The 25,715-nt window shown below is 37.3% G+C and overlaps 2 protein-coding genes across 2 annotated transcripts; one reads left to right on the top strand and one right to left on the bottom strand.

The window, feature by feature from the left end:
* Positions 1-1,985: 1,985 nt before the first annotated feature.
* Positions 1,986-14,631, bottom strand: LOC135461365 (mitochondrial tRNA methylthiotransferase CDK5RAP1-like). The gene is made up of 12 exons (XM_064738413.1): positions 14,178-14,631; positions 13,401-13,504; positions 12,256-12,397; positions 11,145-11,273; positions 10,612-10,693; positions 8,922-9,042; positions 8,340-8,570; positions 7,026-7,179; positions 5,606-5,736; positions 4,047-4,196; positions 3,596-3,736; positions 1,986-2,997 (listed from the first exon to the last, which is right to left on the bottom strand). The coding sequence occupies exons 1-12, from the start codon at positions 14,629-14,631 to the stop codon at positions 2,866-2,868; spliced, it is 1,971 nt and encodes a 656-aa protein (XP_064594483.1). The 3' UTR covers positions 1,986-2,865.
* Positions 14,632-14,931: 300 nt separating this feature from the next.
* On the top strand, positions 14,932-22,939 carry LOC135481745 (threonylcarbamoyl-AMP synthase-like). The gene is made up of 5 exons (XM_064761420.1): positions 14,932-15,098; positions 16,521-16,716; positions 17,389-17,623; positions 18,563-18,699; positions 20,222-22,939. Exons 1-5 carry the CDS (start codon positions 14,960-14,962, stop codon positions 20,283-20,285), a joined length of 771 nt encoding a protein of 256 aa, XP_064617490.1. The 5' UTR covers positions 14,932-14,959; the 3' UTR covers positions 20,286-22,939.
* The last annotated feature ends 2,776 nt before the right edge of the window (positions 22,940-25,715 follow it).

Here is a 25,715-nt window from a genome sequence, read left to right as displayed (position 1 = left end):
CTCATATCACACAACTGTTACTGCTGCCCTTTTTTCTTCATAGAGACATCTCCATTTATTATATCATAAACTACTGCTGAGCAATATTTTATATGTTATGACATGTACTGCTGTAATGCATCAGGCCTGTACAGGTGTATCTGTTGTTGTTGGATATTACCTGTATATTTAGATGTATATGAGTTTGTAAGCAGAGTTACAGGACTACTTCTTTCAAATAAAACTTTGTTTACAGCCTATTTGATATGTTAATGTGTACATAAATAAAAAATTAGTTTACATACAACCAGATAAATTGGTTGAAATAAAAGAGATGATTCTGTTCAAAGCTGATGTATTTGTTTTCTCTAACAAATGCCATGAAAACTTGCTGTTGTATGTGGGAAGAGCTGTATCTATATTTGTTTGAAAACATAAATGTACTTTTCTTCCCACATACCTGTATTTAAAAAGAATTCTCTCCATATTCAAACACCAAAATGCAACATCTATTTTAGCTTGTCTGTTTTTTCTGCAGAATATAAGGTGTGCAGAGTGAAGTTTACTGTTCCAGTATCACAGCTACAGGTATTAAGATCATTATTTGTAGTTTGTTCGATGCCATACTAAATAATCCTTCACTTATTACATGGGGGCCAGTATATTATGGTGGAGGAAACAGGGTCCAGGGTAATTACCAGCCATTAGCCAGATATCTTGCATGAACTTTACCACATGTGACATGTCATCTGTGTGGAAGGCAAATGGCCTCCAGTAAGCTTCGTGTAAGACTGCATAATTTTCCCTACTGTATTATCCCTACTGTATTATCCAGACGGGCTGGATTAAATAGGTAAGGTGTTGATAATCATTCCTGTTTGTAGAAATGTGGAAGACTCAGAAGGCGTATTCCTTTTCCAGGGCTTCCCATGGATCAGCATTTTTTATAGCCAGTCACTTTAGCCACTAATCAGATTTTGTAGCAAATACTATTTTTCTTTAGCCATACTTCCTTAGCAGCCTTGACTTAATCTCTTGTGACTGATTGAACTGATCAACTGATTGAATGGAAGCAGCATTCATGACTCTTATAGGTCTCCATCTGTAATTTGTTTTTATCTGCCTTGGTGTAGCTGCTAGAATCAATTTGGCCTCTTCCAGCTATATCTGGAGTTTATCAAACGTTACACTTACAACAATTGCTCTTAAAATAATGGATCAATAATTGGCAGCATGTTCTTGTCTTTTTGAAAAAAAAAATCAATCCTTTTTTCAACCAATCTGTAGGATCCCAGTAAAATGTAATTTCCTCCATCAGAAAAATTTGTCACAGAATAAATTCGTAAATTCAGTTTATTTAAATGCAGAATTATGATCAGTACATTGGACGAACACAGTCTGACAGGAGAAGACCAGACGTCGTACACATATATGTACCGGCATATATTTTGAAATATCTGACTTCGGATCTAAAAGAAAAAATAGTTTGTGAAATGGAAGTTTTTCATGGGAGGTAACTTCATTTACAGGTGTAACTCTACCTAGATTTATCTCCCTTGATATTTTTTTCTTTTTTTTTTTACAATTGGCGGTGAAAGGCATTCCCCAAAATGGTTCTCACTCGTTATTTAATGTAAGTCAACTTCCAACAATGGTGAACCCCCTTTGTACATTTCTGTCAAGGTATCGCCATACAACTGTGTTGTTGTTGTTTCGCGGAGATGAGGCCGTTTGAAAAGGAAGTAAGTTGATGATTTTCATTTGAAAAATTGCCAAAATCCGCTAGAAACCTCAGAAAACTCTCATGGTGGATTTTGTATAACGTTTGTATTCTTCTTAAGTAAACAAATTTGTCGCCAAAAACATTTGCATTTTTTCAAATTTTATCGCCATTTCAAACAATTGTTCTAAATCTGCAACAATGGCGAGTGCCAGCGGAAGCCCTACATTTCACAAGGAGGCAAAGAAGAAAACTACAACTACAATGAACTTGTGTGGGCTAACATGACACTGACTTCTGAAGTATCAAAATATAATGATGTACAAATGTACATCTAAGTACATGAAAATGTTCATGGCTGCCAGTATCTACAGTTATATTTACCGTTCAGATACTTTTATAGGATTTTTGTACGCAACTAAGTCAAACATCTAGAAAACCGCACAAAGTTAACCTAGTAACCCACCAGTATGGACTCGTTTGCATAGCACCTTGACATAAGCCTGCTCATTTTAAATAGAATTTCACTGACACCAGACATGTACATATGCATATCAATGTAATGACCTTGTACTTAAATATCACATGCACCATTTTTCCTTAACTCAAATGAGTTCAAGGTGAGTTAAAGGGAAGGATGCCCAGCCCTGGTATGCTGATGTTGTTTGTATCACACTTCAAGCTGCTGAGAAGAGAACGTTGTCCTGTGGCCTTTATAACAGTTGTGGAGAATCCTGTTTCAATACTGAGAATCGTACACATATAACAATGCTTTCAGCATTAAACACAAAGGAAACTGTCACAAGCCCATTAATGCCCCACAGGGGCATTTGTTATTTTGGCAGTCTGTGTGACAGATAAGCTATAGAGCAGGAAGTCCTGCTTCATGATGGTGAAAGTCCTTCAATGTAATAATGTCAATCTGTGTCTCTACATAAGCTATAGAGCAAGGAAGCAGCATCGTACCAAGGCTGGGATTCGGGTAAAGAACTGTGAAACTGTAGAGTTGTACTGTACACAGCAATCTGTCATACCGGCAGTCTGTGTCACACGTAAGCTGTAGAGCAGGAAGTAGCATCATACCAAGGCTGGGATTCAGGTAAAGAACTGTAAAAGTCCTGTAGAGTTGTACTGTACACAGCAATCTGTCATACCGGCAGTCTGTGTCACACGTAAGCTGTAGAGCAGGAAGTAGCATCATACCAAGGCTGGTATATTGGTAAGTGACTGTGGAAGTCCTGCAGAGTCGTGTAATACAGGGGAATCCCCTTCAATGTCTGAGAGGTGGCAGCATTGACCTGAAGTGAACAATATTTATTTATTTATTTGATTTGTGTTTTACACCTTACTCAGGAATATTTCACTTATACGACAGCATTACGGTGGGAGGAAAATGGGTAGAGCCCGGACGAAACCCACGACCATCCACAGGTTGCTGACAGAAATTCCCATGGAGGTTAACAATGGAAGAGGAATAAATCACCATTCATATCATAGATAATTATATAAACAGGTAGAAAATTTCAACATCTCTGATAACGCTGCATCAAACACATTTACTCTGGCAATGTGCACATTCATATCTTAAACAGCAACAGATAATTTGTTATGCCAAGCACACGTCCAATCAACTGTTTCATAAAAGGACACCCTGGACCTATTCTTAAGTAGAGTAACAAAACCGGACTAGGTAACTAGTCTTAAATTATCTTATTCCTGACTGCTAAATAAGGAAAACGAAGGAAACTAAGAATAAGATGGTTGTAGCATAGTCATGAAGGGCCACATGCTTTTGTATGTCTACTGTATTGATGCGTTCTATGCATGTGCACGGACAGGTGAACAGGGTAAAGACCTATTGCCCATGTCAGTTTCTGCTAAACTCTGGGCTCTCACCTGAACTACGACATAGTCTCCTGGTTGTAAGGCTCGCATACTGTCATGGCCATCAACACTAGGCACCTCCACCTTAGGCAAAATCACTTTGGTGTTTGCATCGTTCCTTCCAGCCAGGTCTTGGGAAGATTTTTTACTATCCTGTGTTACAGAAATAACCAAGGTCGGTTACAGTATATAGCGTGAGTGAGAACAGTTACATGTACTGAATGAGAACAGTTATCTCCCATTAACTGCTGAGTGATAACTGTTATCTCCCTTTAACTGCTGAGTGAGAAGACTTATCCTCAGTCCTGACGGACTGCATTACCTCTCAGACAGGGTAACCATCTGCAGAAATACTTTTTCCTATCATTTTATACCAATCTCCAATAAGTTTTGCAAGTCACTGGAAAAACTGATACAGTACCAGTATCATATTTCTGTCCCTGAGATGTCACACTGAACTCACCCCTTCAATAAGGACAAGCTGTTGCTGGCCAATCTGCGACAGATTAAGTCTCTCAGCTATTAATCTGAACTCGTTGGTCAGTTCAAGATGGCGTCTGGCCTTGACCTCTACAGGAACATCATCCTTCAGTCTGTGAGAAGCATGGGTTTTCTGAGAAAGACATGAATGCAGACAGCATGACTGGAATTTCAACACCCTCATCAGGATGCAATTCTGTAAATAAATAATAGACTTTCAACTTTTTGTCAGACACAATTTGCAATGTGGCCGATATACAAAACATAGTTACAAGTGAGAAGTTATAAATATTGTTGGACACAAAGGAATGAATTTGTAAATGAATTAAGTATGTTTTTCTTTGTTCATTACTAAGTATTTAAAGATAAAAAGATACTAAGATAAAATTCCATTTAATTCATCCAAGGCTCAATATACGACGAATGCGCTTCCAAAATCTCCTCTTCCTTGAGTGCAACTACTGATAAGTTACCTTCCCTGAACCATTTTGTAGATGCTTGCTACTTTAGCACCGCTCACTTATGGTAATATATTTAAAATAAATAATGTTATGTGCAACTCAAAATTAATTCACACATATGCAGTTGCTGTGAGATCAAGTCCAGGTCATGCTGCCTTCCTCTCCGGCCGAACATGGGAAGGTCTTGCAGCTACCTGCGAACGGTCAGGGGTTTCTCCCCGGTTCTGCCTGGTTCCTCCCACCATAATGCTGGCCACCGTAGTAAAAGTGGAATATTCTTGAGTATAGCATAAAACACCAATCAAATAAATAAATAAATAAAATTACTTCAACATAATCTAAAAAAATAGTATTGCATACTTTAAGTACTATGCGAAGCATTTAAAAGAAGAGTTCCACAAATCATACTGTAGAAAAGTTAGGTGTCTTTCATAATGTGAATATTTCACATACTCACTACACCTTAACGCACTACACCTTAACTCATTACAGTGCACAGTTCTATAAACTGTCTCAATCAGATAAACCCTTGTCCTTGCCACGGCTGACTGGTCCCTGAATAATAACGGTCTAAGGCATGACTCCTGCTCTTGCTGGTTCAGTGACGGCTTAGCCAGGAGGTTTGTCAGGTTTCCGAAATTTTGACCATCTTGCTCAGGCTTTATATGCACATACTTTTAAATGTCTGAGTGAAGATATCCAAGATATCCACTGACAGCCATCCCCATCATTAATTCAATTAAATTAAATGTGAATCATAGCAATATTTGACGATATTATAGTGGACAGACACATCATGCTTAATGAAGAAACTTCCAAACCCAATTGAATTTTTCCAAATGAAAGAGTGCGCAGCAGATAGAATCTTGATGAAACCAGACTCTCACACTCTATTCTTTCCAAAAAAAGTGGATAGATTAGCAGATGCGGAATAAAATCATCGTAAAGACACAAAAATCTGAAAAAAGAACAATTTTCGTTGAGGCAGCTTATTGAGATTTGATTTTCATTTGACTGTAGGGTGAAAACTTGTAATTATAGTAAATTGTGGACATGCAGTACATATGTTACAATTTCCTACCTGTCTCATACTGTACGGGAAACAGAAGACAAAGTTGTACTGAACTTGTCTCATTAGTGACAGGGTATCTTGGTGAGCCTCCTCCGTTTCTCCGCAAAACCCTGCGATAAAGTCACTGGATAGGGCCACATCTGAAAGATAGCTTTTGCATGTATGTATGTCTGTATGCATGAAGTTTTATATCGTACTTTACAATTTTTCTCTTTTTGTGGCAGAGTGAGTCTAAGACGCCAGACATGACACCCCACCCAGACACATTATACTGACCCTGGGGCCAACCAGTCCTCTTTCCTTGTTCTATTCTCTACGTGTTGAGATGCAGTAAACGAGACAGCAACAAGTAGCATTTATAAAGTCTTTGGTCACAACATTTGCATAAAACCCTGTACCTCAATATTCTGTCCTAAGTTATCTTTTTGTCTGTGGCCATGTCTGGGTTTACAGATGGCTATAAGAAAACATGATTGTTATAGGAGAAAAAAACATTTAAGCTTTCATAATGTGATGAATGTCACATGACAAAGATTTCAATCTTTGCTGCCAGACAAACATATCCACATACCAAACATACAAAGTTCTGCAACCCTTAGCTGCAGTCATACACAATTCAGCAGATTTTGTGCATTTCATGTGCGCATATGCAATACACAAAAATGTCACAGTGATTTGCACAAAATTCCAAGTCCATCATTAGAAATTAAGAAATACTTCTCAAACCGTGGACAATTCCAATCTTCTGCGTGTTACCTGAGTGATTCATGGTAAGCTACATTTAGTTTCTATTTTAACATACTGTTTTTAAATCTGAAATTTAAAGAAAGGAATATAGCAAGACTGTAAGTATTCTCTCTCCCTCTCTTCTTCTTGTCACTGTGTAGATGTCTAGGGTTGTGTTGTTATTGTTTTGGACATGTCCAAGCCAATGACACGGAGAAAAATAACTCCTTTTACAACTTTTCGTTTGATGTCTCCTCTTCTACTCTCGATATATTATACATAGGGAAAGTCCCAAATCCTCGATCGTGAATCATAAATCTTTAAACTTAACACGGTGAGCCACATCTATTTACGTTTCATTCCAAAAATGTCGCAGTTTTACGATTTTGAAGAAGTTAAATATTCCAATAGTACAACCCAAGCCCCCTATTTCATCAGTAAAATGGCACCCTTCATATCATACCACCAGGTATGCATGTGTTTTCAATTTAAGCAAACTTTGTTTACAATTGGTTATAATGATAAAGTTTTTGGATGTGTTGTAAAAGGTGTACCCCCTCCTCATGACCCTCAAATTTAATACACATGTGATCGAATACCTGGTAATGCAGTATGTGCCTGATACCTTGTATAAGGTCAAGGTAAGCCTCTCTGGTGTACCCCCTTCTCATGGCCCTCAAATTTAATACACTTGATGGAATACCTGGTAATATGTGCCTGATATGTTGTATAAGGTCCAGGTAAGCCTCTCTGGTGTACCCTCTCCTCATGGCCTTCAGTGTTTCACTGTTACCACTTTGTGCTGGGATGTGCAACTGGTTACAGATATTGGGACGATCTCGGATCAACTGTAACACCTATAACCATAACAAAACATAGGTGCATTTGACGTTGATAACTGATGTTACATAGATACTGTCACTACTGTTGCCCACAAGTGTTTTAATTTTTGTGTAGTCCAGTTTCTCTGAACAAGAGCCGTGATAAGCGGTTCATACAGGAGTTATACACCAGAGTATAAAGGAGTTATACACCAGCGTATAAAGGAGTTATACACCAATGTATAAAGGAGTTATACACCAGTGTATAAAGGAGATATTCACTGCTTATCACTCCTTGTGGTTGGTAAGTTCAGACAAATCCCTTGTCATTTTATACAGAACAGACATGCATTTTTCCTATCTCATAGGCTCTTTGCAGACTGGGATGTAGAATTAACATACTTCAGCATTTCCTAATGTCAGATATCTATAAATTTACCCCTCAGACTATCATTCAACCACTTACCAGATGCAGGAACACAATTAACACCCATACCTGGCAGTGGGTGCTTATACTCAGCTGATGTCTGCATGACAAACATGCAAATGACTTTGTTAATTATTGCGTAAGGTCGCCTGGCAAATTCAGTAACAACAAATATGGTACATTTTTATGTTAAGTAAATATTGATACAAGTCTCTTTTTAAAGTGAACTGCAATGAGTTTTGCTCTTTGCTCTGAAACTTTAAAGTTATCAAGAGTAAATACATGTTGTCTTACATTTTTCTATTACAAAGTTTGAATATGCGTATGCAATTTGTAGTTTATTTTTGGCCAAAAATAAACTATACAAACTGGACAGTCTAGTATAGTCTTAAAAACACCAAGGCTTGTTCCCCTTGAATTTTCGAAAGTTGTGGTGTCAAAGCATCGGTAATAAAAAAATGTTACATTTTCTTAAACATGAATGGCAGGCACCACCAATGACGTGACATTCTAAAAACAAATTATTAAAGACAGATACATAATTTCCATATAACCTTACTTTGGACGATTGTCAAAAAATCTTCCACAATGAAAATGTCAACTAAAAAAACCTCAACTGAAAGCACTGCATTCAGCTTTTAGGACCAGACATCATACTGAAAATCACTGACAATGTACTTAACAACGTATTAAATTTCAACGCTTTTGAAGTACTGAAATACAGCCTATTACAAATCACAAATATTGTAATGAAGACATCTGTGTTTACCTCATCTGGGAAATCTTTAGGATGTGGAGATGTAAATCGAATCCTCATTTCTGGGTCGATCAAAGAAACCTTGTCCAACAAATCAGCAAACCGCTGTCCTCCAGACTTGGCTTTGTATACAGTTTTAAATCCAGGTGGCAACACTGTCGTCTTGTTTCTGTGGTAAATAGTTTCTGATATATCCCTATAACTGTTGACATTTTGACCCAGTAAAGTGACCTCTTTAACACCCTGTAACACAAATGCAATTGCACATCTCAGATATGCTATCAACAACATGCACCCAACTTTCCCATCATGCCAGACTAGCTTGGTCATGCAGGAGATTTATTTTTATTTATCTGATTATTGTTTAATTTCATAGTCCAAGAATTCTTTTACTCATGGGATTGATGGTTAGAATTAGGTCTGAATCTGTGAAATCAGAGAGTCTGAAATGCATCTTTTCCTGATCAGGTAGACGTTGTATTTCCTCGAGTATAGACGTGATGGGTCGACTCCTCTCTCTGCCTCTAGTGAACGGCACTATACAGTAGCTGCGCATGTTATCACAGCCTTGCATTACTGACCTGGTCACCTTACCTTATCAGACAGATATCGTATTTCCTCAAGTATAGACGTGACGGGTCGACTCCTCTCCCGCCCTCTAGTGAACGGCACTATACAGTAGGAGCACATGTTATCACAGCCTCGCATTATTGACCTGCAGAAAAACAGCAAGCTGAGGTCAGTCACTGTTAATTTTCCATTCTTGGCAAACACATATCACAAAAACCATCACAAAATGTAAGAAATACTGGTCTTTTCAGGGGTCAGAGTGTAATGGTGAAAAAGATTTAATGAACATATTAACTTCTTTATTTGATGGTAATTTAATGCCATACCTCATATTGTTTACCATTATACCTAATAATGGTAGTCAGGCACTTTGGTTTATGGAAGAGGAAACTGAAGACACCAGAGCAAACAACCAATCCTAGCCAAATAGCTGAAAAACATTTCACCTTAAACAGTAGGCGAACAAACCAGGAGTTAATTTCAAATCTGAGGCTTTATTTATTTACCTGATTAGTGTTTTACGCCATACTCAAGAATATTTCACCTATACAACGGCCAACATTATGAAGGGAGGAAACCGGACAGAGCACGGGGGAAACCCAGTGACACTTTGTTGGTCAGAAGCTGTTCAGATTTGGCAAAAAAAAAAAAACACTTTAGCTGAATATGCGAGCAAGGGACCAATTTAATTTTCATTCTTTTTATCTTTAAGCTATCTTAAATAAATCGGGTGCTGTGAACAACCCAGAATGACTTGATCTCTTGGAGGACTATTAAAGGGACACTTGTATATTGCACATGTAAACAATACGATAGATTGAAAGCGAATTACAATTCTAGTAAACCAAATACGATCTTCCTTTCTATCGATATTGCGTTATAAAGTATTCGTAATTCCAAACACTGTACTGCAGAACTGAAATTACACACTAGAACGCATAATTACATCACAATACTGTGTTAGACATCTCAAGTTCGCTGAACATCTCCCATCCTCTAGACAACAAGGGGAGGTAACTGACTAAAAAGTCAGGCTTTCTAAATACAATGAGTTGATGGTTGAAGGGAAACCCAGGATAAAACTGAACATTCGATTGTTAGCTACATATCAGTAGACATCTGAAAGTCTACTTAATGTAGATGACGTCTAAAACAACAGCACAATTTTTTCAATGTTGGCGACATGTCCCTTTCAATACACTATGGGGCCATCAACAGGAACCAGTCGCTCAAAAGTGTACTAAAATACGAGTCAGACTTAAAATTTTAATTCACTCCAGTTTTCATTAATAATCAATGAAACTTTAAATACAATTGTCCAGACTGAAGATAATTAATACTTTAAACCTATTACACTTAGCCAAAGAGGACACATCAGATACAAAATATCAGCAAGGGGAGACTACCCTAATTCTTCCACCTTTTAGCATATGAAAGAGGAACTTACAGTGTAATTAATGCACATTTTTAATTTGATTAAGACAAAACTACATTTGCTAAATTGGCCAGTTTCAGTGCTTCACAAAAAGCATAATTTTACCAGTCACCACAGAATAATGCCTTTGGAGCATGCTCCAATGAACACCTTGTAAACATGTGAATAGGTTGAAGAATTACAGTACTCCTCCAGTTTCAAGGGAGACTGAACATTTAACTTCCTAAGCTTGGCAGATCTGGTCACAGATAGTATATCAAAGTATGTAAAATGCCTCACACAAAAGCTGACGGGGAGGATTCGCTGATCCGCACAGGAACAATGTCAGCATAGGTCTCCTCCAATGACAGCTGAACATTTACTAAAAACAACAAATAAAACAAGTCACATGAAATAACGTGATTGGAAATGTAAATAAACATCATGCTTTAAAATCAATCTATGAACTTCAAACAAAATTATGTAAAGTACTGAATACAAAAAATGTCAGAAAGGAAAGACTTAAACTGTGGATTGTTTCAATTTATTTGGACTTTAAACACGTGCATGATTCAATCAGATGTACAAAATTAAAACTGTTAAAAGTTACTCTTTCAGGAAAATAGAGAACTCTTTCACAAGCCTTGCAGATCATATTTCCAGTAACATTTTTGTGCATGTCACAGTCTACTGGATTTAGAAGTGAAGAATTTATGAAATTATCATGAAGTTTATGAAAGAGTGACGAGGTCAGCAATCAAAATATATTAAACCGATTTACACCACACAATAAAACATATAGCCTTCAATCATTCAGTGCCAGATTGTCCTACTTGCTGTTTGTCCTGAGGCTGTCACAGACAGAAGCCTGGGTAGATCTTTATATGCATCAGGACCACACACAACATCCACCAGGTGCTCCTTTTCCAAGAGGTCAGCCTTCAGCCTTTCTGCCATACAACCTGTGCATAGATCTGTGATGTATTAAACAACTGACTTCCCACATGATTAAACAACTGACTTCCCACATGATTAAACAAATGACTCCCCACATGATAAAACAACTGACTTCCCACATGATTAAACAACAGGCTCCTCACATGATTAAACAACTGACTTCACACATGATTAATCAAATGATTCCTCACGTGATTAAACAAATGACTCCTCACGTGATTAAACAACTGACTCCCCACATGATTAAACAACAGACTCCTCACATGATTAAACAAATGACTCCCCACATGATTTAACAACACACTCCTTACATGATTAACCAACAAACTCTTCACATGGTTAAACAACAGACTTCCCACATGATTTTTAAACAACTGATTCCCCACATGATTAAACAACTGACACCCCACAGGAATGAGAAATTGACTCCCTACATGACTACACAACTAGCTCCGTCACTCCTCGCATGATTAAACAAGATTCCTCACAGGAATTAACAACTGACTCAACACATCTTTACCTCCACAGATGCAGAAGATGCCAAAATACCCTAGGATCTGATGTTGAAAGTCATACTAAAGTTCAAAGCATGCATAAGCTATAGTTTGGATGAATGTTCCAATCAAAAAGTGTTTGAAGAAGGCTGACATTAGCATTTCTAGATAAGGTCGAGAAAACATAATACACTATGAAAAGAATTTAATTTCATTTATTTATCTCATTGGTATTTTAATGCTGTACTTCTGAGTGATTCACTTAAACAATGGAGGTCAGATTTACATCTGAAGAAAACAAGGGGGCTCTGAGTATATGTACCTGATAAAGATCTTAATGGATTGCACATGAGAACAGATACAAGTAATCCTACCTGAAATCCAGAAGAATGTCTTAATCAGATTTCTATACTCATTAACACATTACTATTTGAGCTATAAAACAGGTAGTGAATCTAGTTTTATTTATTCCCATTGCATATGTACACTCTACCAAGCAGGCCAATTTTCAAAGGGCTTTTATTTTCTCCTCTGGGGCGTCTTTTCTTGATGGTCCTCAGATGCCGCAGCCTATTCCAGATCTTTGTCTCTGCTCCTTCTCTGATAGAACATGTGATGAGGAGAACTACATCTGCCTGAAAAATACAAATAGTAAGCCATAGGGTCAAAAATTAAAAATGTTATCTGTTTGTGGTAACAAGCTCAGCTTACAAATTTTAAGTAGGTAGGTCAGCTTTTGTATTACTTTTGAAAGTTATTCTAAATTTAAATAAATTTATTAAAAGAATTATTCCACTTTTAAGACATGATAGTTCACTGTGATTCTTCAACCTTTTCGCGTGTTTGCAAAGTGTTAATTCAAGCATATTCTGAGGGCATTCATCTTTGTAGACTGTTAAAATTATACTTTATGTGATGCCCTGAAAATGGCCAATCAAGCCAATGTAATTTTGTCTCTGAAAGTTGCTCTTTCACAGGTGAAGAAGTTGAGGAATTAGGGTAATGTTTAAATTACTGAAGTTATCTTTCAATGGTTAGGTTGGGTCCCAAGTGAACAACTTTTTAATGTATGCCTATAGGTAAAATCTGTTCAACAGTTTTCTGTGATAACAGATAAAATAGCCATCCAGAAATCGTATTTATGTCCTATAAATGTTTATTACACAAATGTAGTAAAAGCCCTCTCCAAGACAAAATGTCAATTTTTTAGAGACAAAATGTCATAACTAAAGGAAGCAATATTAAAGTAAGCAATGTCTTTTTAAAAGCAACTACTGAGGCTTTTGTAGGGTTAGGGATGCACATGACATCCATCATCATTTCATGCTGGATCTGTCTGCAAATTATCCACTACATTTTTATGTTGGAATGTGCTAATAAATAAGTGCCTAAATAATCAGTTGGTGCAGTGGTTGTCCATGGAAATCCAGAGTAAGGCAATAATAGGCCTTCCTGACAAGTGTTACTCCATCTCAAAATCCTGCAAGATTTTCATGGAAGTCAAATATGATTATCCTTTATTGAAGTCCACTCTGCACTGGTGTGATCATCATTTTTTGGATCATTGCACTGAATAGGGGCAGTGAGTTGTAAACTTGTTACAGTCTCAAACTGTCCACACATGTCATAGTACTGTACCTGTGACAACTCTGGTGTCCTTTGGAAGTGATTCTGTTTGAGGATAGACCAGGCTATATCAGTATCATTCACATTCATCTGACACCCATACGTCTCAAAGTACACTGAAAAGAGTAAAAACAAAACACAAAAGGTGCACACTGGGAATTACAAGAGACAAATGTGCTATGAAAGAAAGACATGCTGCATTTCCATGGACATGCAACTGCGGTTACAATTACTCACTGAAATGTCAAAATGCTGCCTTTCAATGCAGCATGATGAGGTAGTTCAATTAAAATTCCATGAAATTTCGGTTTCATTTACGTGCATTCTGAAGAGCCTCTGGTAATGTATATTCACAAAGTGACCACTATTTAAGTAGTATTACATCTAGGCTAACTTTCAGACTATAACTTGCTAAGGATCAGAACCTTTAATGTTTTTCTAGATATGGCTTAGATTCAAGACTACGGACATCTCACACACGGCAGGGAAAACACTGTCCAAATAACATGGGAGTCAATACAAAACTCTGCACGGCCTTGTTCATAAGTCTAAAACCAGGTTATGTTGACTTTCACAATTTATTTTGGGTTATCATCAGATGTACCGTTACCCCTCTGAATATAATCGTCCAATGTTGTTCATTTCCCTATACCTTCCCAGCTTATCTTTCACCTCGTTGTCTGCTTGCTGCTGACTTGTACAAGCTAAGTTCCAGGATGTCCTTGGCCTCAAATAATGACACTCAAATATGACGTCAGAGGAGCAACACACATATTACGTATTTAATACCTTTCTTTCCCCTTCCACTCCATAATGACTTGTTCAGGTAAGGTATAACTTCAGAGCTTGCCACTGATTTACTGCCCGAGCCATCGTTTATATTTGCAAGGAAATGTTCGAAGGATGGGCCATTGCTTAACTTTCTTTCTAAATGACTGCTCTTTCCACTTGTCTGCGTGTTGGATTCTACAACAACGTCATTTGCGCGGTTGCCATGTGCAATGGATCGTCTGCTTCTTGAAAGTGTAGCTGGAGTGCAGATTTTGGGAACTGTTTTTTTGGAAAACTCCAAGGATGTCAGCAGTAATCCGCCGTGTCGGAATGAATCACTAGTCAGATTCTGATGTCTTTCAACCGAAATTCTAAATTCGCGAAAGGATATTCTGATTTCACCCCCTGACAGTCTATGAAGAGCTATTTTGGGATGACATACTCTGACTGCTACTCCTCTGCAAGCTGCCATTCTGGATTTGTGACCTCGACCTTTCGTATAAACTACTCATAGTGATAACAAATTGACAAAATCTTAAACAATCTCTGCTGAAGTATAACTGAACAGTCACAACATTTGGTATGCTATACAAAATTTAATCAGTATTCACCAATTTTTGATAAACTTTTTCCCCACGAGTTCGAAAAAATGTTCTTTTTGTTAGATATTGTTCGAAATGTATACTCAGGATTCGCAAAAAAAAGTAGAGATGAAACTTTGTAGTACGCATGCGTAGATAGACGCAAGATGTCTGCTCCCTTGTTACAACGTGGTTGCGTCAGGTTGATCCATTGATGCCATGTTTTCTTGGTCTCAAAGGCTTTATATAAGATCTAACTTCCCTGAATTATTCAAACAACTATTTGGGAAGGGAAGGACTTCTTTAAACTCTCCGGAGATGTCGACTATGGCTGAAATTATAAAGATTGACAGAGCAGGTGAGCTATCAGATATGTCCCTGCGAACAACAACAACAGCAAGCTGTAAAAACTAAGTAGACCGACCAGAGGTCATGTCTTCGTAGTAGCATTCATACTTAGTAACAATTGATTGATATCATCTTTGGTTATACATGAAAGTTTGTGCACATTATTGTTTGTTACGGGAGTTGTACTGACTATTGTAAAGAAGTTTGTAGTTAGTCGTCGGCAGTCGTCTAACTATAGACCTAACCCAAACAACCGACTAGCCCTGGACGACTACGCCGCGCTCTTTTATATTGGTGCTAACGCTCGCGGCAGGGTCCCCCTCGCCCCAGTAGGAAAATTTGTAAAATTTCTGAAAACAGTCGATAACTAGCCTACCACGCCCGCCCAATGCTTAGGGTCCTAGGGCATCTGCCTGTTAAAATTGGGTTTAACAGGCAGGTGCCCAAGGACCCTAAACATTGTAAACAAGTAACTGGCTGGGTATGGTAGGTTAATAATCGACTGTTCTCCGAAATTGTACAATTCTTTCCACCAGGGCGAAGGGGACCCAGCCATGACTAGACTAGGCTGCTGTGTGTACTGACAACGTTCGCCCGTCTGGCAATCTTATGACAGGTCCAAATAGTAAACACAACCTAGCACAATTCTGGGGCTGGGCTTCAACAGTCAGACCCTACCAACTCACTATGCTTTATGAAGGCGGAAGGCTAGCACAATTGTGGGGCTTTTTTGTAATTTATATGTTAGGCCACTTTATATACAACGCATTAAGAAATAGGACCACTTTGGTGGCCCAATGATTCGAGCAGGCGCCTCGAAGTTGGGAGATCTTAAAGCTTGTATTAGCTTATAATATGAAAAAGCTTATATTACTCTAGTGAAAGGATCTCGACTGTGATCTTTTAATATGGGGTAAGGCATAGATCACAGTCAAGGAGTCTTCCAGGATCTACAGATGGTCGTGGGTTTGCCCCGGGCTCTGCCCGGTTTCTAATTAAGGATGAATCTAATTGAACGAGGGAGTAGCTCTTTGAAAGCATTATACTGGAATCGGGTCCACATAACTTTCGGGCTAAGGGTGGCCAGCGGTCCCTACATTTCAGTATATAATAGCCATCCCTAGACGGAGGTCTCAGGCTAAATTTACTCAGAAAATACAAATAAATAAACATGTTGCTTTACACTTGTACTGGTGGACTCAGTAGGGAGTTCAAACTGCCTCTATTGTTAGGCATCATTCTTGACGCACCCAACTGGCCACTCAGTGAGGTTGGGCTCAGCTTGAGCTGGTTCAGCTACAGCTTTAAGTCAGGAACCTGGCAAAACACAGGGATACTGTTCTCACAGAAACTTTTTTTCTCATTTTCTCATTCCCTGTTTATGTCTCTGAGTTTGCCTAATGTTTTGTTATCACCCCTTATTGAATTTCAGAGGCTGAATCTCAGGCACACTTAGCTGCAGATAGTTTGAAAGCCAGTCATGTGATAGCTGTGCCAACAGACACGATCTATGGGGTAGCGGCTCTGGCGCAGGATTCTGGAGCCATCACAAAACTGTTCAATGTGAAAAGAAGAAACATCTCTAAGGCAGTTGCCATTAGTGTGGGAGATATTGACGATGTCTACAAGTATGTTTTCCAAGTTTTCCACCATTGCCTTATCTGTCTATACATTACAAATAACTTGGAAGATACAGTATCACATTTCAACCAAAGTGTGACATATTTTGCTTGATTTTGATTGATTCATCCACCATATAGAGCCACAGAGGAATTTTTTGTGAAGTTTAATTAGATTCTTAGCAGAAAAACTAAAGTGTTGCCGTCAGATGTATCATTTTAAGCCTTCATATGCTTCTTAAGATGTTGTACAGCATACTAGCAAGCTGTTGGGGAAATACAGCAAGTAGTAGTTTAAATGTTAGTATCAGTTCTCATAGTTGATGGACCTTTTAATTTTAATTATAGACTTTCATGTGTATATTAAAATAGAATTTATAAGTCAAGGTGGCTTACAGAATATAATTCTTTGGAGTTTACAAGTGCACCGTAGAATATTGCACTTCATACTGCGTACATACATCAGTGGTATGTAATATGTGAAGAGGAAATACGAGTGAGTGCAGCATACCACTGGCCTCAGACAAATACCAAAAAGCTATGGATGGATGCAGCAATCCAAGTCTGTTAGCCACGTAACAGATCTCATTAGGGCATCAGGGGAGACTACCATGTGGGCCTAGGAGGTCCCGCCTTATTAAGCATAGATTTTAGATTTTCCAGTATGAACTTATGCTGCAGATGGGGTAAGGTGACTGTCAGCAGAGAGTTGTTACATGATTTGCTGCCTGGACCAGTCACCCTGGTGTTCCAACGTACACCTGAGCTAAACCCAGCACTTAATGAGGGGACGTCGTCTGTGGGAATCCGCATACCAGACTACGACTTCGTGAGGAGTCTGGCCAGGTCATGTGACGGACCGATAGCCTTGACAAGTGCTAATATCACATCAGAGCAGAGCCCATTATGTATACAGGTAGGTGTAAATAAGACAAAGGTTTTATATCAGATATATGTTTCTTGTGGGCTGTGCATAATTGTATAGACCTATTAAAGCATGTGCTCAGTGGCCATGGTTGGTTTACTATGACATTTAGCAGTTGTGAAGTGAAAATCATTAAAAAGTCCATTTCAGTATTATGACTGGTTATGATGTACAAGGCAGCCAAAGATTCCTTGAAATGAATTTATTTGTAACTTTCTGCCACTTTCGGAGTCCTCTGAGCTGGTTAAGGGCTGTATGGTCTCATGCTACTGAAGATCAAAGGCCTTGGATTCACAAGATCACAAATAAAGATAAATGAAGTATTTCATCCTTTGCATTATTCAAATATAGCATTTTGTTTTTTGTGTTCAAAAAAAAAAGAATTAAAGGACAGCATAAAACAAGATTTAAAGTAACATTCAGTTTATGGAAATAACAACTCTTGTACTGTATGTGTGGAAAAGCTATATCTCAGACTTATTTTTAAGCAGGTCAAATTTTAAATCTTCCATATAACCTCAGTTCTGAGTATGTGGGCCAAACTTGATCAATTTACCCAAAATACTGGAGAGTTCCAGCCCAGCAGAGAGAATTCAGCAACACAAGGGCAACTCCCATCTATTACCTAGATTTTGCTCTAGCATTTCTTACATGTTACATACACTAATATTTGGCAAGGTAAACATCATCTTTAGTTTAATTACAGGATGGCCAGTGGTTTCCTCCAATCATTATGCTGCCTGTGTTCGTATAAGTGAATGTTCGCCGTAAAACACTGATCAAATTGAAAAAAAAAAATTTTTTTATTATTCAAGCATAGATTTGATGTCTTTCACTGTTTTTAACATAAATGAATTTAGCCATTCCACTTTGTTTTACTTCTATTAAACTTAGCAGGATTCATGAAGTCCGTTTGATTGTGTATTGCAGGAGTTTAAGTGTCTGTGGCCACAACTCCACCTGGTTTTTGATGGGGGTCAGTTAGGGAACACTCCTGAGTCCAGGTTTGGGTCCACAGTGATTGACTTGACAAAACTTGGCCAATTCAGGATCATCAGAGAAGGAAGGTAAGCCTGTAGACCTGATGATTAAAAAAACAGCCTTATAGCAGTTTCGGGTGTGCCAAACCCAGATTTCCTTGTTGCAGGACATACAATGCCTAAACATTATAACCCTGGGCATTTACACATAATTTGGTAAATTTAGTGCTATTATTTTAATTTTTGTCAAAGCTGAAACTTAGCAAAGGCTAGGATGTAATTTCAAGTCAAATAATGAAAAGAATACACAATTCACAGGAAAAAATAAAATAAGATAAACTGAGCCCTGGGTTGTGACCATAGCCTTCAGTGCTATAGCCTAGGCACTGATAGATATGTTTAGACTGTGAACTGTCTTCTGCAGTTTCCATCATGTCTTTTAAAGACCTAATCTAATTCTGCAAACACCTGATAAAGCCATGGGGTGATTCCAAACAGCCATTCCTGACTTAAGTCAAACTTTGAAATATGATCTTCAAACTTTTTTTAGGGCTTTAGCAATAAATTTTTAGTCTACATCATCAGTGTTATCATACAATTACCAGTATGTGTAAATTTCATATTCCGCTACCAAAAATTTAGTAGCGTTTTTAGAGTTCTTAAATTTTGACAAATGATTTTGTTAAATCAGCCCTAGGTCACAGTCTTAAGACTTTTGACATACAGTGAATTTGTAGACTCTCCAGCTCTGACTGACTGCGGCACTTCGGGGAGAATTAGGAAGACTTTAGGAAGACCTGTTATCTTCCAACAATATCAAGTGCAATGTTTGTACGTTACATACAGTTTCCTCCAACTGTATAACTGACTGCTGTATAACTGACTGCTGTATAACTGACTGAAAAATTCTTGGCAATAAATAACTATCAAATAAATAGTAAATAAGTCTGATGAAAACATGTATTTATCTTTTTTCCTTAATTTCCTAGTCTACATATACATATGTATTGCCTAAATCCAACTTATTTGATAGTGGTGTCGTATGAATGAGTTAATAGTGTGATTACAAATTTTACAAAATAAATGAAAAGACCTCTAAAAATCAATATAGTCATCACTAAATAGACCATTTAGAACCATGCATAAGTATACTTTCATTTATTTCTTTAGATTTTTGTGAAAAGAGTTAAAGGCGCTCAAACATTTGAATTCTAAGGTGGGCTTTATGGACCGTACTAACTGAGGTTAGGAACTATGACGTTACAGGAAGTTTATTGAACTCTAAACATGGCACTGGATGTCAAATAACTCTTTTTACCCATGAGGAAAGGATTACTGTAATATCCCCAAATTTCCTTCCTTCTGGTGAACACCAGGAAAAAAAGTTGATGTGACGTCAGAATTCCTAGATACCATCAGAATGACTCATAAAGGAAACCATAGTATTCAAATATTTGAATGCCTTTCAACACTCTTAAAAAATCTGAAAATATAAATAAAAATATTTTACGCATAGTTTTCAGTTGTCTGTATGATGAAAGTTACTTTAAATCCATTTTGTTCAGAATGTGTTTTAATTACAAATACCTGTTTTTTTTTTATTTTTCAGTGCTTTCAAGCCGACTGTTGATTTACTATTGAACAAACACAACTTGAAAGAAGCAAAGAGTTGATGAAATGATTATATGGCCTGTACAGTCAAAGTCATTAGTTAATATGGATTCATGATTATTTCAATTATTATTTTAAGGAAACAAATACAACTCATTTATATAAAAAAAAAACGCTTTTCATTTTTTAAATATGGTTATGAGTGGGGGGGGCGGTGTTATTAACAACTATGTTTTATGTCAAAGTGGAAAGCTTTCTTCACATGCTTGGAGTATGTAACTAAAGCCCCAAAACAACCGTGGTGACTAGATATTTCGTTTGGAACACAAAATATGATGAGAGGAGAATAAACGGTTCTTGAACTAATAGTGTCAAATCTTCCACTGTTGATATATTCTATGTTTATAACTCAAGTTTACCAAATTCTACAATTATAAGATAGGTCTATATGCCCAAAGATAAGACAGTCATAATAAAGCGGTACCCAGTTAGAAAAACCTTAAAATGATAGCTTCATTTGTTCGTTGAATGTTTCAAAATATGGAAACCGAGGTAAAGAAACAAACCGAATAAATGCACCGTTTTAAACTGTCCGCGATAAATTCACATTAAAAATCAACACCAATGGCAATGGCTGTTCAACTCGCTAGCGAGTAGTTAGCATGCGTTCAAAAAAAAAAAAAAAAAAAAAATCAGAAACAAACACACCGCGTATGACTGCGTGGGCATGTGTGTAGGCTGCCTATTTTCACCTTGGAAGTTTGATTACAACACCCTCCCGATTACAGCACTCTCCCGACCAACGGCAGGGTCAGGAACTCTCTGATTTTATAGCTTCCTCTTTTCTTGTGAAATAAGACAAAGATTATTCACATAGCTAATGCCTGCTCACGAGTAACTTGGGCTAACTGTTGTTACCTGTAAAAATAAGAAAAGTCGAAAAAAGAAATGGTTGGTGAAATGATAATTTATGAAGTAAAACATTTGCACAGGTAGAAATATGAGTCTGTATACTTAATCCAAAGACGAGAAATCAATTTGAACGGAGTTTGTACGAAACACTTGTATAATTGGTGGACCATACGAGTGCAGTGCTGTTTATATTTGTTCTCAGCGGACTGAAACTACTTTTACGAAGAAACATTTTGCATCTGACAAGTCAAAATATATGTTGCCTGATGTTATGAGCCATGTGTTTGTGTTATTAAAATATCAAATTCTTACATACATTGTGGTAATTTGACACTAGCTTGGATATAAACTATAGTATTTACTAGTTTTATTATTGATATAAAGGTGAAATGTCAGGATTTCCTTCACTGATAAAAGTGATATCTGACTGGGTAGAGTTAGAAATATTTTGTTTTATGACGTTCCAGTCCAAGCTTAGCAGAATGACATCATATTATGTTAACACAAGTTCAGACAACTAACATTTCTTATGTCACTTATCAAGACAAGACGTCATGCGTGACGTCATGCTATATACACAAGTCTCTGAAGGTCTACAGCCAGAAATTGTCAAAATATAAATAATAAATAGAATATTGCACAGTGAAGATTTTTCTTGTGAAAAGTGGAAATGATAACCCACTAGACGCTTTGCGTCTCGTAGATTATTATTTTCATCTTTAACTCGAAAAATATTTATGATATTCAGCGTTCATAGTGCAATATCCTCTGTTTACTTAATTACATTCTGCTATTTCTAGACGCAGTACTATCCTCACAGTATCAAACCAGATACTACATGTATTGCTATGCTTTTACAGCGCTCTGTGCAAGGTACTGTGAACGTAGGCACATTATATGCATGGGGTTTGACTTGATAACATGAAAATGATTCAATATGTGCCGATTGACATCTGACAGGGTAGTCATGAAAAAAAAAAAAATTCCCGAATTGTCAGAAATATATGTTTTAGTCATGAGTTATCATTTTAAAAGTCATTTTGTGAAAGTCATGAATTGTCTTTCGTGAGAGTATGTGTACATGTATGTAACAGTGTTAGTATTGTGACATACAGAGCATACATGTGCTCCGGTCATCAGTCGATTTTTGTTTCTTAATTATTTCATTCCGATTGTGAATGTAGCCCCACCAACAAAATGTGCGGAGAACAATGTTGTCTTTATTGGTGAGCTGTTTTTCACATGTTTTGATTGGAACTTTCCTGATGCAAGAAGTTAAAAGGCCGCTGTTGTCGAATACGATTGTTTTATTCACATGGTGACTTATTAGAGCCTCATGATGGCTTATTAGAACCTCACGATTGCTTATTAGAACCTCACGATTGCTTACTGGAACCTCATGATTGCTTGTTTGAAAAGTGTTTCCAGGTTCCAGCGGTGATGAATGATGTTATGTTCTACTCATGATTGTGAGTTTCACTATAGCAACAAATCTTTCATACATTAGCAGCACCGGTATATGCGTTCAAGAATCTCAAGGCCCTTATGCATGTTAGTTTCTTACCATTGCATCCTTAAAACAGTCATTTAACCTTGTGGAATAACAATAAATAAAAACATTCCATGATGTTAAATTATTAAGAGTGCAGATGTTTTTGGGGTTTTTTTTTTCAAATTTTAGATGAGATTTTGTCCACTTTACTGTTTTTATATTTGGCGTAATGCACATATATAAACCGAAATGTCTGGATAACACATCTATTGATGAGTTATTTGGTATATTAAACGTTTTATCGTGAAAAAACTGTTGTCCTGTAATGTTTTAACAGTACCCGCATACATTTTTGTTGCTGACTTACCAGGGGCATAGCGGGGATCTTTAATGGCGGGGGGGGGGGGGGGGGTGCGGATTTGCCAAGATCGGAAGGACTTTGACAGTCTATTAGGCGAGAGTTCAGGGGCCCTCCGCACCCAACCCCCATCACCCCCCCCCCCCCCCAGCCTACGCCCCTGCCTTCAGGGTTTTTTTTCTTTGTTTGTTTTTTCCATCTTTTCTTGATTCATCGATTGATTCGTAACAGTATTGTGTCATTCATGGCGTTTCTGCATGTCATTTTGTGACCTCGTATCCTGCTTTGGACAGCGGATTTGCGCAGGCCAACGCTCCTTGAAGAGCGCTTCCATTAATATGGCATACACTCAAAAAATTAATCTGTTAATTTAAATTAAATTAAAGTCTGTTGTCTGAGTGATGCTGGAATGTAATGTGCTCTTGCGGCAGATTGTCCTTTTAAATCTAATTTTATTTCGCATTGAAACTTTGTGACAGGAAGAGAAATTTTGTTTTTAATCACTGTTTATTTCAGGTTCAATTTTATCTATGTACTTATATAGGTATATTAAAACATTTCATAACAGTGAGTTATTGCTCACCTTTATGCTTTCGAAAATGATTTTTTCAAATCACTGTTTATTTCCTATTTGGTTTAATCTAAACGTATTTATACAGGTATATTTGGACATTTCGTAATAATGAGATACTTTTATATTTTTTTACAAAAATATTGTTTAAAATCATTGTTTATGTTTTATTTGATTTTATGTGAAACAGTGTTTACATAAAACAATATGTTATTAAACTGAAATATTTAATTTTTAAATGGTTATATACTTAATAAACCTAAGTGTACATTTCTGAAAAGTAAACGGTTGCAAATATTATTATTTGACATTAACTCAATGGCTTTGGAATTTGCCAGTTCTGTTATTCAAAGGCCTTTGATGTTGTTTTTCTAACACATCACAGGTGTCCTACCCACTTCCTGTATGTGTGAGGAGATTCATTCCTGTTAGATGTGGCTAAAGGTTTTGTTTTTATAAAATAAATGTTACATACTCTTTCATTTTCAAGGGCATTGAAAATATGTTGTACGCTGACCTTGAAAGCATGTCAGTATAATGCTCTGGAGATATCGTTTAAGCATATAGCATGTAGGCACGTTTGTCCATTACTACTTTCACTTTGTTTATTCACTTAAACTATATACATGCAAACGTGAAAATCCATGGTATATATGTGCATAGAATAATTCGTACTTTATTGTGGAAAAGGCACTTGTACAAGTTAAATACAAGTAAATTTCATAGTAACACTGGAAGCGATTGATAAATCGATTATATACAACTGATAATGTTATGCGTGTCGCTAATTTGTTGATTAGACACTGCTTCTGTTTTTAATACAAGCAGTGATTCCAATTTTTTCCGTTTCAATGAAAGATGCAAAACTGATTTCAGTTTTACATCCGGAAAATGGAATTCGCTGCTTTAAAACTCTATTTAAAGACTTATTTGCATGTACAAATATTAAAGGCACGCTTTTTGAAGTGAACTGTGATAATCTTGTACTTAAAATTCCAATGTTAATACTCAATAACAAATGAGTTCAAAGACGTGTATAGTCTTTTCATCATAAGGCATTAAATCAATCTGTTCGTCCCACTTGAAAAATAAATATTTAATTTCCTATGTAAATTGTAACTATATATCTGAAAATAATCCAGATGCGTAGAAACAGTGTAATGCCTCGCTCACATGAGTTTCACAATGATAAAGGTTACATGACTTGCAGCTGACTGGAACACTTGAGACGTGCAGCTGAATTCAATTAACACAAGAATTCAATCTTACCACACTTTCCTTCCGCATTCTACAGTGATAACTGGCGATTACACCTCTTTGTACACCTGGCGGACAGATGGGCATAAACGCCTACAGTTACATGTTTCGCGAGAGGGTGCTTGCCAGATCAATTTTCAAGAGCTTCAATGTAGCATTTCTGGAGTTGACAGAACAAATGCCGGACATCAAAGGTCTAAAATCTGGTAAAATGGTATAAAACAACCTGCCGATGTATAAACACTAAGAGATGCATAAAGGCTCATGTTCCAGTAAATAAGGTTTTGTACATTGTATAATGTATAAGAAGCTATAGTGTACTGTGAAGTTATTGCAACAACTCAAAGGAAGTAAACGTGTTGAAGGATCATATTTTCACGTGTGTAGAGTATCATTAAGCTATATTCACATATTAATTCGTTACATTTGCACACAGCTGCGTTATATATGCGCACACTATGCTGAGCTGTGTGCACATATTACTTCGTTACATGTCCACACAGCTGCATCATATATGCCGCACACTATGCTGAGCTGTATGCACACGTTACAGGTGCACACAGCTGCGTCATATATGCGCACACTATGCTGAGCTCTATGCACACATTACTTCGTTACATGTCCACACAGCTGCATCATATATGCGCACACTATGCTGAGCTGTATGCACACGTTACAGGTGCACACAGCTGCGTCATATATGCGCACGTTATGCTGAGCTGTATGCACACATTACTTCGTTACATGTGCACACAGCTGCGTCATATATGCGCACGCTATGCTGAGCTGTATGCACACATTACTTCGTTACATGTGCACACAGCTGCGTCGTATATGCGCACTCTATACTGAGCTATATGCGCGCACCACTGCTTTATATGCGCTCATTACTGCGTTGTATT

This window comes from Liolophura sinensis, chromosome 1 (genome assembly GCF_032854445.1).
Source record: "Liolophura sinensis isolate JHLJ2023 chromosome 1, CUHK_Ljap_v2, whole genome shotgun sequence".
Classification (NCBI taxonomy): Eukaryota; Metazoa; Mollusca; class Polyplacophora; order Chitonida; family Chitonidae; genus Liolophura; species Liolophura sinensis.
This window is presented reverse-complemented; position numbering and strand designations above follow the sequence as displayed.